The 13,995-nt window shown below is 42.9% G+C and overlaps 1 protein-coding gene across 1 annotated transcript in view; it reads left to right on the top strand.

Moving 5' to 3' along the window:
• The window catches only part of LOC120860980 (aminopeptidase Q-like), a 70,286-nt gene that overhangs the window by 12,053 nt on the left and 44,238 nt on the right, over positions 1 to 13,995 (top strand). The window contains exons 2-3 of the mRNA XM_040236690.1: positions 10,161 to 10,303; positions 11,712 to 11,851. Of these exons, the coding sequence (XP_040092624.1) occupies positions 10,161 to 10,303; positions 11,712 to 11,851 (283 nt within the window). The remainder of the gene's footprint in view (positions 1 to 10,160; positions 10,304 to 11,711; positions 11,852 to 13,995) is intronic.

Genomic DNA, 13,995 nt, shown 5'->3' with positions numbered 1-13,995 from the left:
TTCACTCAGACTCATGTCCATCGAGTCCGTGATGCCATCCAGCCATCTCATCCTCTGTCGTCCCCTTCTCCTCCTGCCCCCAATCCCTCCCAGCATCAGAGTCTTTTCCAATGAATCAACTCTTCGCATGAGGTGGCCAAAGTACTGGAGTTTCAGCTTTAGCATCATTCCTTCCAAAGAAATCCGAGGGCTGATCTCCTTCAGAATGGACTGGTTGGATCTCCTTGCAGTCCAAGGGACTCCCAGGAGTCTTCTCCAACACCACAGTTCAAAAGCATCAATTCTTCGGCGCTCAGCCTTCTTCACAGTCCAACTCTCACATCCATACATGACCACAGGAAAAACCATAGCCTGGACTAGACGGACCTTAGTCGGCAAAGTAATGTCTCTGCTTTTGAATATACTATCTAGGTGTGTCATAACTTTTCTTCCAAGGAGTAAGCGTCTTTTAATTTCATGGCTACGGTCACCATCTGCAGTGATTTTGGAGCCCCCCCAAAATAAAGTCTGACACTGTTTCCACTGTTTCCGCATCTGTTATCTTGTTTTTAACAAATAAAATCTTTTAAGTTTACTGTGAAGAAAATAGCCCCCTTTTGTTTGAAAAAAATCTGAAGGTCAAATCTACGTTAGAAATGACAACCCTTGCTTAACCTGCTCATGGCACTTTTGAGAGAATGTGCCCTACATGGGCCATATACCAATGATCTTCTCCCTGTATTCCCGTTCCAGCTTTCTTTACTATTTACATGATACATCTTTTTCTAAAGTTTTACTTTTAACCTATATGTGTCTTAATAATAAAAATGAATTTATTATCAAAACCTAGTATTGGGTCCTTTTTTTGTTTTTTTTTTAATTCTACCACTTTGTTGTTACCAACCCCTCTCCCTCCACCCTCTGCACGCATGCTCAGTCATGTAACCCCATGGACTGCAGCCCGCCAGGCTCCTCTCTCCATGGACTTTTCCAGGCAAGAATACTGGAGTGGATTGCCATTTCCTTCTCCTGGGTCTTAAAGTCTGACAATCTCTGCCCTATAATTGGGGTGTTTAGACTGTTTGCATTTGATGTAGTTATTGAGTTGATTGGACTTAAATCAACTATCTTGCTATTTGCTCTTTATTGTCTAAACTGTTTTTTAATTCTGTTTTTCTCTTTTTTTTGCATTCAGCAGTTTTTAGTATTCCATTTAATATTAACTCAGCTGATTAGTTATGTCCTTTTGTATGTGGTTGAGGTGGGAATTAGGGAAAGAGGATTGCTCTAAGGTTTATAATATGTGTCCCGAACTTAACACAGGCTAAAGTCAAATAAAATTACTTCTCATATTATGTATCAATCTTAGAAGCATATCCTTTCATTTTACCCATCCTCTACTTTGGGATATAGCTGCTACACATTTTACTTTTACATAGGTTATAAACCCCACCATATACTGTTACTGCTTTTCCTTTAAACAGTAAATTGCTTTAAGATAAATTTTTACAAAAGAAAAACATTCTTTTTATTTACTTACATATATACCATCTCCAGGGCTCTTCATTCCTTTGTGTACATTTCAGTTTCCATGTTGTATTATTTTGCTTCCACCCAGAAGGCTTTAATATTTCTTCAAGTTTAGGTGTACTGGTGATAAATTCTCTTGGTTTGTGTCTGTCTGAAAATGTCTTATTTTTCCCTCATTTTTGAAAGATATTTTTGCTCAGTATAGAATTCTAAATTGGCAGGTTTTTGTTTTTAATTTCAGCAGTTTAAGGATGTTACTTCATTGACTTATGAATAATTTCTGAAGAGAAGTCTAGAAACTTTAATTTTTATTCCTCTGTATAAGATTTGCTCACTGAGATAATCATATGATTTTTCTTTTTAAATTTGTTAATATGGTAAATTACGCTGACTGATTGACTTTCTAATATTAAACTAACTTTCTACTGCTGTGACAAATCCCACTTGGTCTTGATGTATTATCCTTTGTATGCTTTGTTGCAGTTTATTAAACTTCTGCTTATGATTTTTGTCTTTGCTCATGAGACATGTAGATTTGTGGTTTTTATGTTGCCTTACTTTTTTCCTTGCAATGTCTTTGTCTGGTTTTGGCATCAGAGTAACACTGGCTTCAAATAATAAATTTGGAGGTATTCCTTTAATTTTCTGGAAAAATTTATGTAGGATTGGTATTATTTCTTTGTTAAATGCTTCATTGCTTTTCACCAATGAAGCCACCTGGGCCTGGAGCTTCTTTGTGGGATGGTTTTTAACTACAAATGTGTTGTTGTTCAGTTGCTTAGTCATGTCCAACTCTTCCTGATCCCATGGACTGCAACACGCCAGGCTTCCCTGTCCTTCACCGTCTCCCGAAGTTTGCTCAAACTCATGTGCATTGAGTCGGTGATGCCATCCAACCATCTCTTCCTCTGCTGTCCCTTTCTCCTGCCTTCAGTCTTTCCCAGCATCAGGGCCTTTTCAAATGAGTCAGTTCTTCACATCAGGTGGCCAAAGTATTGGAGTTTCAGCTTCAGCTTCAGTCCTTCCAATGAATATCCAGGACTGATTTCCTTTAGAATTAACTGATTTGATCTCCTTGCAGTCCAAAGGACTGTCAAGAGTCTTCTCCAGCACCACAGTTAGAAGGCATGGATTCTTCGGTGCTCAGTCTTTTTTATTGCCTAGCTCTCATATCCATACAACTGAAAAAACCATAGCTTGACTCTACAGACCTTTGTAGGCAAAGTAATGTCTGTACTTTTTAATATGCTGTCTAGTTTTGTCATTGCTTTTCTTCCAAGGAGCAAGCAAGCATCTTTTAATTTCATGGCTGCCTTCACAATAGAAAATTAAGATCTTTATTTGGACAAATTAAGATGAGGATAGCATGATCAAAATCCATCATTTTGTGCAGGTGTCTTATTAAAGAGTGAACAGTGAATTGAAAAAGACTCCAGTTGCTTTTTATGCTAAGAAATCTGGCACAGTCCTCAGGGTGTGACACACAAGAGAGAAACTGAGTAATATTAGGGAAGAATTTAAAAGTCTCAAGACAAGTGCCAGGCACATGATACCGTTGGTGTCACAGAGAAAAGAGGTCAGTTCATTATCTTATAGAGGTGTTAAACCCATGTATTTTCTGTGGCTGAGTTGTTTTCTCTGGGAGATGGTTTACTCTGCAGGGTTTTAGAGCTTGTATTTTTGAAAACAAGTGTAACTAGCATATTGAAAAAGCATACCTCATATTTCAGCAAAAATGCAGTCATTTTTCTCTCACTTTCTCTTTACAGTTTTATCTCCTGCCTGAATCCTCTAGTATTATATATATGAAAATGCAGGTATCCTCAATCATTTCTGACTTTTTGTGACCCCGTGAACTGTAGCCCCGCCAGGCTCCTCTATCCATGGAATTTTCCTGGCAAGAATACTTGAGTGGGTTGCTGTTTCCTTTTCCAGGGGATCTTCCTGACCCAGGGATCGAACCCACATCTTTTGTGCCTCCTGTATTACAGGTGGATTCTTTCCCACTGAGCCGTGGGGGAAGCCCCGCATGAATGCTCTGCTGCTGCTGCTGCGGCTGCTGCTGCTAAGTCGCCTCAGTCGTGTCCGACTCTGTGCGACCCCATGGACTGCAGCCTACCAAGGCCCCGCCGTCCCTGGGATTCTCCAGGCAAGAACACTGGAGTGGGTTGCCATTTCCTTCTCCAATGCATGAAAGTGAAAAGTGAAAGTAAAGTTGCTCAGTCATGTCTGACTCAGCGACCCTACGGACTGTGGCCCACCAGGCTCCTCCGCCCATGGGATTTTCCTGGCAAGAGTACTGGAGTGGGGTGCCATTGCCTCCTCTGATGAATGCTCTAGCAACCCATAATTGTCTACTAATTCTTAAGTAACAGAAGATCTATGTTCACTAAGTTACAGTCATTATCCAGATGCAAAAAACTTAGAAAATCCAGTCTTGGATGATACTCAAAATGCTGAACTTTAGTTACTATTAAATCTCCCTTTTTCTCTCTCCAACCTTACTTCTCGGAGCCTGGGCTGACTTCAGGATGGAAGCCTGCGGTGAGATAGAGAGCGGTGGTCCTTCCTTCCCTCCACCTCCTATTTTGAGTCCCCCATCTCTGTCCTGAGAGCTGTTGTTTCAACCCCACCAGGTCCTGGGAGGAAGACGGAAAGAGGCAACGCATGGAGCAGCTCTCACTCAAACCAGGCCTCTCCTTTTTTGCTCTCACTCTGGTCTAGCAGATGCTTTTTTCCCTTGAGATGTCATGTTCCCAGACTCTTCAGAGCTTTCTCACTGTTTCTTTTTCTCCTACAGTTCTCCTGTCCCTGCAGCATGCTTTTCTTATTTCTCTGTTCTGATGGTCACTTGGCACTCCTTCCTCAGGCCCTAGACACACAGTAATGCCTCTTCAAACTCCTCCAAGTGGCTCTATTGGACAGAACCCAGGCAGTTTTCATACTGGCTCACTGTGTGTGTCAGGGACCACAGCTCTTCCAAGGAACACTCATACATCCCTTTTCCGAGGCTGATGTGGGTGGCAGACAACAACACTCTCCTGGGTTTGCCTCCAAAACAGTCGGTATAGATTCCTACCTGATAGGAGTTTGACTCCAGCCAGTGTCAATCTCAGCTTTCTCAAGAGTGAATTAGTCCCTCTCTCAGGGCTTTCCTGGGGGGTAAAGAATCCACCTGCAATGCAGGAGACCTGGGTTCAATCCCTGGGTTGGGAACATCCCCTGGAAAAGGGAATAGCAACCCACTCTAGTATTCTTGCTTGGAGAATTCCATGGACAGAGGGGCCTGGTGGGCTGCAGTTCATGGGGTTCCAAAGAGTTGGACATGACTGAGAAACTCCACACACACACACACACACTCACACACACACTCTAAGTCTCTCAGCCTTGGGAAGCACTTTCTCTGCTCTCTGAGGGATTTTTTTCTGCCTAGCTCAGGCTTAGAGAGTAGCTGCCTGAATGCAGGACGACTTGGCAACACAATGTCCCTCCCCATCAAGGAATCTTTTCTCTGATCACTCTTGTCTGTTCCCTGACCCTTCTTCTGTGTCCTCAGTGTAGCTGAGAATCCCAAGATTGGCTCGGAGGTTCTTGAGGCCATTTACTTTCAAAATCTTCATAACATGGTTTGGCACCTTTCTTTGGAATTTTACATCTATTATGTTTTGTCGTCTGGTGGAACCTTCAGTTTTAAGATCGTATTACATAAGTAATAAACAAACATGATTCATGGGCCAATCCTTCAACCACAGTCCAGTGGTGTACCATCTGTCTTTACTAAACATTCTGGTTTCTGAATGTTGTTACTGTGTTAAAAAAAAAAAAAAATTAGGGCTGGGGGAAAATGCTCCAGAGCATCTTATTTAATCTTTAACCAGCCATGTTATTTAGCACTTCTTAACTAGAGCTGTAGGCAGACAGCGTTCATGAAATAATTTGGAGTGAAATACTGTACTGAATGGGTGTGTTTTCTATGAGAGTAGATGAATCCCCAAGGGCATTGCGTGTCTTGCCTGCTAAGACTTTTTCCAGCATAAGAACACAATTGTGAGTCCACAATTCTCTGGCTATACAAGAGGGCAGGAGAGTGGCTTTGCAATACTGAGCCACTGGGAGACAAATTCCAAAATTAACTCTCTCCCCAGCTGACCACTCTAAACCCAGACTTCACAGGCACCATAATAACATGGTTCAGTAACGTTTGCAGGGAGGAGAGGGTGGTGGAGGTTCTATTTTCTGAGACCAGGATATCTTCACAGGGTTGCTTGAATCTGAAGCAGAGAGAGAAGGGAAATAAATATCAACCTTGGGTCCTAATGCGGCATAACCACACACCTAAGATTGTGTGTGGTGCTGGCTGGCACTGACCTTTGCAGTTAAGAATTAGCCAGAATGGCTCTATGTTGTAGGGTTTTCCCCCTTTTTGTTTGTTTGTATGAAACCAGGGAGGGAAATAATTGAGTAAAACCCAAGTGTTTTTCTTTTATTTCACTTCTCTGGAGACCTTAATCACGGAATTGGAAGGACTCGCTTGATGGATTTGTTAATGCAGTGACTCCCTAAACTTGTGTCTCCTAGTCTTTTTGAACCTGCAGCTCCTTTGGGTGAGCATGAAATTTTCCCACCTCCTTGAAGAGTCTGAGTTTCTCCCTCCTCCCCACCTTGCCACCTCCTTGAGATTTGAGTGTTTTGGGAAGTCATGGCAGCAGAAAAGATGTTACCAAGCTGTATTTTCTATTTGTAGTTTCCATTACAAAAACTACAGGCATGTGTTGGCTTTCCAAATATATAAGCATGTATTACATAATTGAATGTGCTTTTTCACCTTACATTGACTCTTCATGCTGACAGATCACCATTTGTACAAAGTATCCTGCTATTTCAGAAGGCTCATAGATCTTCTGAAGGTCATGTGTGAAAACTCCCGAGGGGACTGTTTGTCACCACCCCAGATGGCTCAGTCACGGCCACCTCATGGGCTCTTTTTTCTCTCCTTTTGGAGTCTTTATCTCTGTTGGAATCAGTTTTAGAGCTGTAAGTGGACTTACAGACTCATCTAGTCCCATCCCCCGCATTTTACAGAAATGGATGTTCAGAGAGTGTAAGCAGCTTTTCCAACATTACACCACTATGTTTACACGGCAGGTCCTGAGCCATGACTCAGGTTGCTGAATCCTCTGCTCATTTTTTTCTTTTTACTGTATTGTTCGTTACTCGAATATCTCCCATCCTCTTTAAAGTTTATCCCATCCCCTTTACAGATACCAGCCAATACTACAAAGCAAATAAATGCCAGTGTGGCATGTGGCGAACTCTACCAAAATATTTCATATTCTTCTGTATATACTTATATCAAGCTTCCTTTATAGTAACTCCAAGGCTGAGAAAATAGTTGCTGTGAACCCATATTTTTGCCAAGTTTTAAAAAATCATACAAAAGAAAAATAATCCCTAATTTCTGGTAGTTTAAAATTAACTGGGGAGACAAACATGGTTTATATTCAGCTTCTGGCCACCTATGATCTCTGGAACCCTTTTTTTTTTAAATTTATAATGTTATGTTTAATTTCTGCTGTATGGGAAAATGATGGAACCTTTTTAGACACATTTGTAATTAGTGATTTCCAACTCTTCACCCCTAATCTGTAATTTATCCCTCCTTGAATTCTTCTGTAGTTCATTTATATCAAGAACAGTTTGTGAGAGTAGAAGGAATAGAGGAGAAGTCACAGATCATTTATTGCTAAATTCAGTTACTAATAATATAAAGCCTCAATTAATAATGAAACAGAGCTAGTGGAATTATTTTCTAGAAGGGGAAACTGAGACTCAGCAAGGGCACATAACTAGTTCAGGGTTATCATTACATAGAGCAGAGTCTTGGAACCGAAGTGGCTGCTGTCAGAGCCTCAAATCCTTTCAGCCCATGAAAGTAAGAGTGTAGTAAAGTTGGAAAAAGCAAATAAAGCAAAATAGGCCTGTTGAAAATTACAGTTTTGTCACTGTGACGTTGGGAGCCCATCAAACCAGCTGATGTGAAACGTTTGAACATGCCCCTGTTCTGTGTGCTCTTCCGAAAATTGTGTGAAGTTTCATGTGAACAGGGCCCTTGTCATGGTGGAGGAGGGATTTACAGAGGCGGATGATGGGTGGGCTGTGCTTTCAAGCTATCTGTTTTGAATTCACCTTTTATTTATCTAAAAATTGGTCTGGAACTTCCCCAGTGGGTCCATTGGTTGAAACTTTGTCCTCCAAGGCAGGGAGTGTGGGTTCCATCTCTGATTGGGGAACTAAGACCCCCCATGCCTAATGCCCTAAAAACCAAAACACAAAGACCGTATCATAATGTCGACTTAAAAATGCACAACTGAAGAGTTGCAAGTTAAGTTTTATTGGGGGCAAAATGAGGACTACAGCTCAGGAGACAGCACATCAGAGAGCTCTGAGAGACTGCTCCAAAGAGGCAATGGTGGAAGGTCAGTATATAAGATTTTAGTGAAGGAAGAGTTCAATACAATCAAGCACTTACTTTACAAAAGGCTTTGCTAGTCGTGAGGAGCTGATGTCACTATGAAGGGATTTAGTTATTTTCTAGATACAAAGAGATGCAAGGATTTGGATCATGAAATCAGTTCCCGAAAATATCTAACTAAAGATCTAAACTATCATAACTAAAGCTATGACCAAATTAGCATACTAAAAAGTGGAGACATTACTTTGCCAACAAAGGTCTGTCTAGTCAAAACTATGGTTTTTCCAGTAGTCATGTATAGATGTGAGAGTTGGACTATAAAGAAAGCTGAATGCTGAAAAATTGATGCTTTTAAACTGTGGTGTTAGAGAAGACTCTGGAGAGTCCCTTGGACTGCAAGGAGATCCAACCAGTTCATCCTGAAGGAAATCAGTCCTGAATATTCATTGGAAGGACTGATGCTGAAGCTGAAACTCCAATACCTTGGCCACCTGATATGAAGAACTGACTCATTAGAAAAGATCCTGATGCTGGGAAAGATTGAAGGTGGGAAGAGAAGGGGGCGACAGAGGATGAGATGGTTGAATGGCATCATCATTTTGATGGACATGAGTTTGAGCAAGCTCTGGGAGTTGATGATGGACAGGGAGGCCTGGCATGCTGCAGCCCACGGGGTCGCAAAGAGTCGGACATGACTGAGTGACTGAACTGAACTGAACTGAAAGATCTGTTCCACCAGATTCCCTGGAGCACAGAGTGCCTCACCCCGCCCTGAACTCCCTTAGCAGTTGCTGAAGGTCAGCAGCTGCAGCTGCACAGGGTTCAGTCTCCACAGAGGCGTTTGGCAAATCCTCTTGTTGTTCACTAGCTAGGAGGTGCTCTTGGGAAGTGCCAATTTGTAGTTGACAGTAACAAATTCCTTAAAGACTTTAAAAATGGTCCACATTTAAAAGAAGAAGAAGAAGTGGGCCTGAAGCTAGAGTGACATTAGAATGAGAGACATTAAGTCTCAGCACCTTAGGAGGAAAAAGGGAATTTAGCATCCGTAATTGTCACCTAAAAGCAATCCCCAGGTCACAGAGTCTTGGAAATGGGCTAATGAGACTGCAGGTTTCTTTGGAGGAGAAAGCACCCATGGTTTTGTCTCCAGCAGTGTTTACAGAGGGAGAAACTGGCAACCTCCATATTTCCTCAGGGTACTCTTGTTCCTAAGCTTTTCCCTGTAAATCACCAATCCATTGTGGGATAATGTCACTTTGGAATTTTTCCGTGAAGATGTAGGAAGGAGCAGTAAGGATCCGATTGTTACTCTTGTTTAGTCGCTAAGTCGTGTCTGACTCTTTGCGACCCCATGGACTGCAGCACGCCAGGCTTCCCTTCCTTCACCATCTCCCAGAGTTACCTCAGATTCATGTCCACTGAGTCAGTGACACTATCTACCCATGGCATCCTCTGACTGATGGAGACTGATGCTGAAGCTGAAAGTCCAGTGGTTTTGTCACCTGATGGGAAGAGCCGACTGATTGGAAAAAGCCCTAATGCTGGGAAAGATTGAAGGTAGAAGAAGAAGAAGGCAGCAGAGGATGAGGGATTCGATAAATCCACCCACATGCAAATGAAAGTTGTTTTGTTCAGTTGGGATATGTCTATATTGTTTAGCACCAAGGGTATGCAAAATAAAACCTTTTAAAATTTCCAACCAGGAAGAAGAAGGAACATGTGAGAAAAACATAAAAATATAGACATTCTTCTTCTGACTTGCACTTTGGTGGGGAATGAAAGCAATAGGCCATCCCCAAAGAATTAATCCTAGCTTAAAAAATCTTTGGTTCTCAAAAGCCTGGCATTGCATATTTGTTCCTATTTTGTTTGTGAAAGGGTTTAAAGGCCTATGATGTAATGAAGTAAATGTTATTTTGTGGCTGAAAATTAAAGAGTTCTTTTGTATTTTAGGTCTTACAGGAAATCTCAGGGGTAGTGAGAACTGGAATTTGTGTATATAATGGGAAAGGGAATAAGGAAGATGAGGGGAAAACATTCCAGCTCCTTTCTTCAGATAATTTTAAGCCATAATCCATCTCTCTCTCTCTCTCTGTATATATACATATGTATATATACACATTTGCTTCCACTGGTTTAAGATAAAAATAAGTAGATTTGTCCCCCAAATGTGTTTCAGGGCCCTGTTAGCATCTCAGATGGAACCAACATTTGCCAGGAATGTTTTTCCTTGTTTTGATGAGCCAGCTCTGAAGGCAACTTTTAATATTACTGTCATTCATCATCCACGTTATGTGGCCCTTTCTAACATGCCAAAGCTAAGTAAGTAATGTTTTCTATCATCTTGTATCTATATGTTTATTTATATATTATATATTTTTAATGTGCACATATATTTGTGTATTACATGTTTTATATATGTGTGTGTGTGTTTAACTCTGTAATAGATTTTACAACAGTAGATTTTCTTGGCAGTGTATTGAGAATGTATTTTAATTACGGTATATTATAACCAGAGAGGGTGGTCACCTAGGATACATATCAGCACCCACATGTCAGCACCCACATCTTGGTGATGGTAAATCCTGATCCTTTTTGTATTAGGAGCTGGGAACATTGTTCTATTTTCATACATTGGTATCCTGTCTGCCCATTAATTTGGGTTTCAGTCTCGTAATCATTAACAATAGCAAGCTAGTGGATTTAGTCTAAATCTGGTACATAGATATGGGTTTTTTTGTTCGTTTCAGGTTTTTTTTTTTTCTTGTTTCAAGGTTTTTTTTTTTTTTGTTGTTGTTGTTGTTTTGTTGTTAGCTCACAGCACTTTTTTTTTTCCTTTTGGTTGAATTAGTATGCAACTTAAAAAAATTCTGATATTTCTCATAAAAGTTAAAATTCTTGTTTTTTTGCGGAAACTCAGACCACCTAACAGCCCTGGCCCTGCACTTCCTACCTGCCAGTTTGGGTGCAGGTGAGAAGAGGCTGTCCCCTGTGGTCCCCACCCCGCCCGTTATGGACATCAGCCCGTTCACACTGAGCACCTGGCCCATACAGGCCTTCAAGTTTGTGATTTCAGGTTCAGAGGCCCCAGCGGGACTCCACTGAGGACCTGCCCAAACCTGAGAATGGCAGAATTGTACCTTGTTGACCTGCCATGGGTCTGGGAAACTCTAGATTAAGTGCTGAGAGAGACGGGCTGGAGTAGGAAACAGCAGTGGCTGGAAAGAGAAAGCAGCTCACGGGCCTGACTGACAGCTGCTCGTGGATTTGCCCTCCACCCAGACCACATTATTCATGGTGCTAGTTCAGAACCAGGAATCCAGTCCTTGGTTCGGTGATGGTTTAGTCCCTGAGTTGTATGCGACTCTTGCGACCCCATGGACAGTAGTCTACCAGGCTGCTCTGTCCATGGGATTCTCCAAGCAAGAATACTGGAATGGATTGCCATTTCCTTCTCCAGGGGATCTTCCTGATCCAGGAATTGAATCTGAGTCTCCTGCATTGCAGGCAGATTCTTTACTGATGGAGCTAGGAGAGAAGCCCGACACTGTCCTTAGGCCTTCCTAATAGATAGCTCGAAGGTAGAGAAATCCAAGCCACTGAATCGTGGGGCGTAGTTGGGAAGACCATAGTTGAATGGTCGTCAAACTTGGCAAATTGTTTCAAAGGTAGATAATTGTGTTCCTTATTGCTTATTTACAATGATTTGGACTAAAATCAATTTCTTTAGGTCAGTCTGAGAAAGAAGATGTGAACGGAAGCAAGTGGACTGTTACCACCTTTCACACCACGCCCCACATGCCCACTTACTTAGCTGCCTTTGTCATTTGTGACTATGAACACATCAGCAGGATCGAGAGGGGCAAGGAGGTGAGTGAGGGAAACTCTCCAGGTGCGGGGACGTTTGTGCTGGCTGCGGACTGTTCGCGTACTCCTTCGCCTCAGGGGCTGGGCCTGCACCCCTCACGGACCTCTCCTGGTTCTTCCCCGAGCCCTGTCACTGCTCTGAGCGAAACGCTGCAGAGCCGAGCGCAGCCCTTCCCGCTGGGGCTCTGCGGCAGGATTTCTATGAAAAGGTTGCACCTCACGTCCCCTAGAGGCCGGTTCTGAGCCCCCTCTTCCGGGGCCCTCGCTGCCTTTCAGAGCACAGAGAGAAGAGGGAAAGGGGCCATGCTAGCTTCTTGAAGCTCAGGTTATGTGTTGTGTACCCTGCCTACATGCTTCTGATGCCAGCTGAGGCAGCTGCTCTGGCTGAAATGCAGGCAGGTTAAGCACCGTCCCTATGAAGGACCGGGCCCGCTGGGAATGAACACTTCCCCCGAGTTGTGGAAATAGGTGCTCTGTCCTGGAACACCTAGTTTTCACCCAGTTGTACACTTGTTATATAACAATCCTTTGGGAAAATATCAAGGTGATTGTAACAGTATTTTATGGGCTGGTTCACTCCCTATGCTAGAAAGTGGGGGTAAGGGCCAGTGCCTTAGGCCCAGTTCTTTCTAATCAAATGGACCTCATCAGGCTAAGGCTGTCTCCTGGGCCTGTGAACTTGTGCCTTTGGCTTGTGCAGATAAGCAAGCTGTGGATGAACCAGCTCTTATCACCAGGGGAGAATTGCTCAGAGTTCCTCCTCCGAAGGATGAATGCACCAGATGCAAAGGACAGCTCATTATCACCCTCAGCTGTTGGCTCCAGCCTGATTTCCCTTATTGAGTAATCACCGGTAGATCCTTGATATTCACAGACAGAGCTTGGGCCAAGTCAAACATCCATGACATGTGTTGATAAATCCACTCAGACACGGTGTGGAAGCCTATGCTTTGTACCTGGTATGAAGGAGTGACTTGGAGCTCGCGAGCGATGGAGATGGCTGCCAGCATCCTCATCTCCGTTGGCTTGTTGCTCTCAATGCTGCTGCTGCACGGTGAATAATTCTTATAAACGGATTGTATCTGTTTCTTCATGAAAGGTCACCGTGAAAAGAAAGCTGCCATGGAAGCAAAGAGAAAATGAAACATGCCTAAGAAAGTAATGGTCTTAGCCAGAAAATTGAAATTTGGGATGAGTTTATCAGTGGAATGTTGTGTTTGGCTATGACTCAGTTCTGGAAAGCTAAAGAATTCACCATATACTCTACAGGGAACCAGACTGTACTCTTGGAATAGCACCCAGACTCTACAAAAAGGACTCCCTAAATAAGAGAAAAAATTTAGCAAAGTTGAAAATGTGGTTCATGCGTGGCATGAGGATAAATATAAGACACGCATAACTAAGGTTGGAAATGAGAAATGGAATATTTTCTGCTATATCAATAGAGAAGGATGTCATAGTCATCAGCGATTGCAGCCTTCCAGTGTGAGCTGGTGAGCCCTGAGGGAACTCAGGAAGGAAAAGAATAGCTGTCATCTAGCAGCCATTAGATGACAATCACTCCCTAGGGTGAGCCCCAAGGAAGCTCAGGACTCACTCCTCCCCTCGCCTCCTCAGAGCAGTTCTCTCTGGTTGCTTGAGATGCTGTCTCCCGGGCTTGAAGCCCTAAAAATTTCTGCCATAACTCTCAACTCTTAGGTTGCTCTATTTTTTTACTCGACAGTTATGGCAGCCATGAAGGGACGGGAACCCTCAGCTATCTGGGACCGGTACCCTGTGGTTTTCACACCTTAAGCTTCCTTGGGGCTGCTCACCATGGGGAGTGATTATAGTCTGATGGCTGCTAGTGGCCAGGTGCTCTTTACCTTGCTGTGTACTCTCGGGGCTCCTCGGCTCGTGCGGGAGGGCTGCAATCATTGACGACTGTAACATCTTCGTTTCCTGATACAGCAGGAAATATTCTGTTTCTCAGAAATAACATTTTGAGTAGAATTTATCACACACGTGTACGTGTAAAGATATTTTTCCTTTAGAGGTTGAGGTCTGCTGGGTCTAAGCAGGACCACAGGGACACACTGGTGGGCTAGGTGTGATTTGGAAGGAACTTTCTTCAACGTGTTCCGCACATATTTGTGATCCTCACTGCC

This window comes from Oryx dammah, unplaced genomic scaffold (assembly GCF_014754425.2).
Source record: "Oryx dammah isolate SB20612 unplaced genomic scaffold, SCBI_Odam_1.1 HiC_scaffold_11210, whole genome shotgun sequence".
NCBI classification, from domain to species: domain Eukaryota; kingdom Metazoa; phylum Chordata; class Mammalia; order Artiodactyla; family Bovidae; genus Oryx; species Oryx dammah.
The sequence above is the reverse complement of the archived record's forward strand: the minus strand, read 5'-3'. Positions and strand labels throughout refer to the sequence as shown.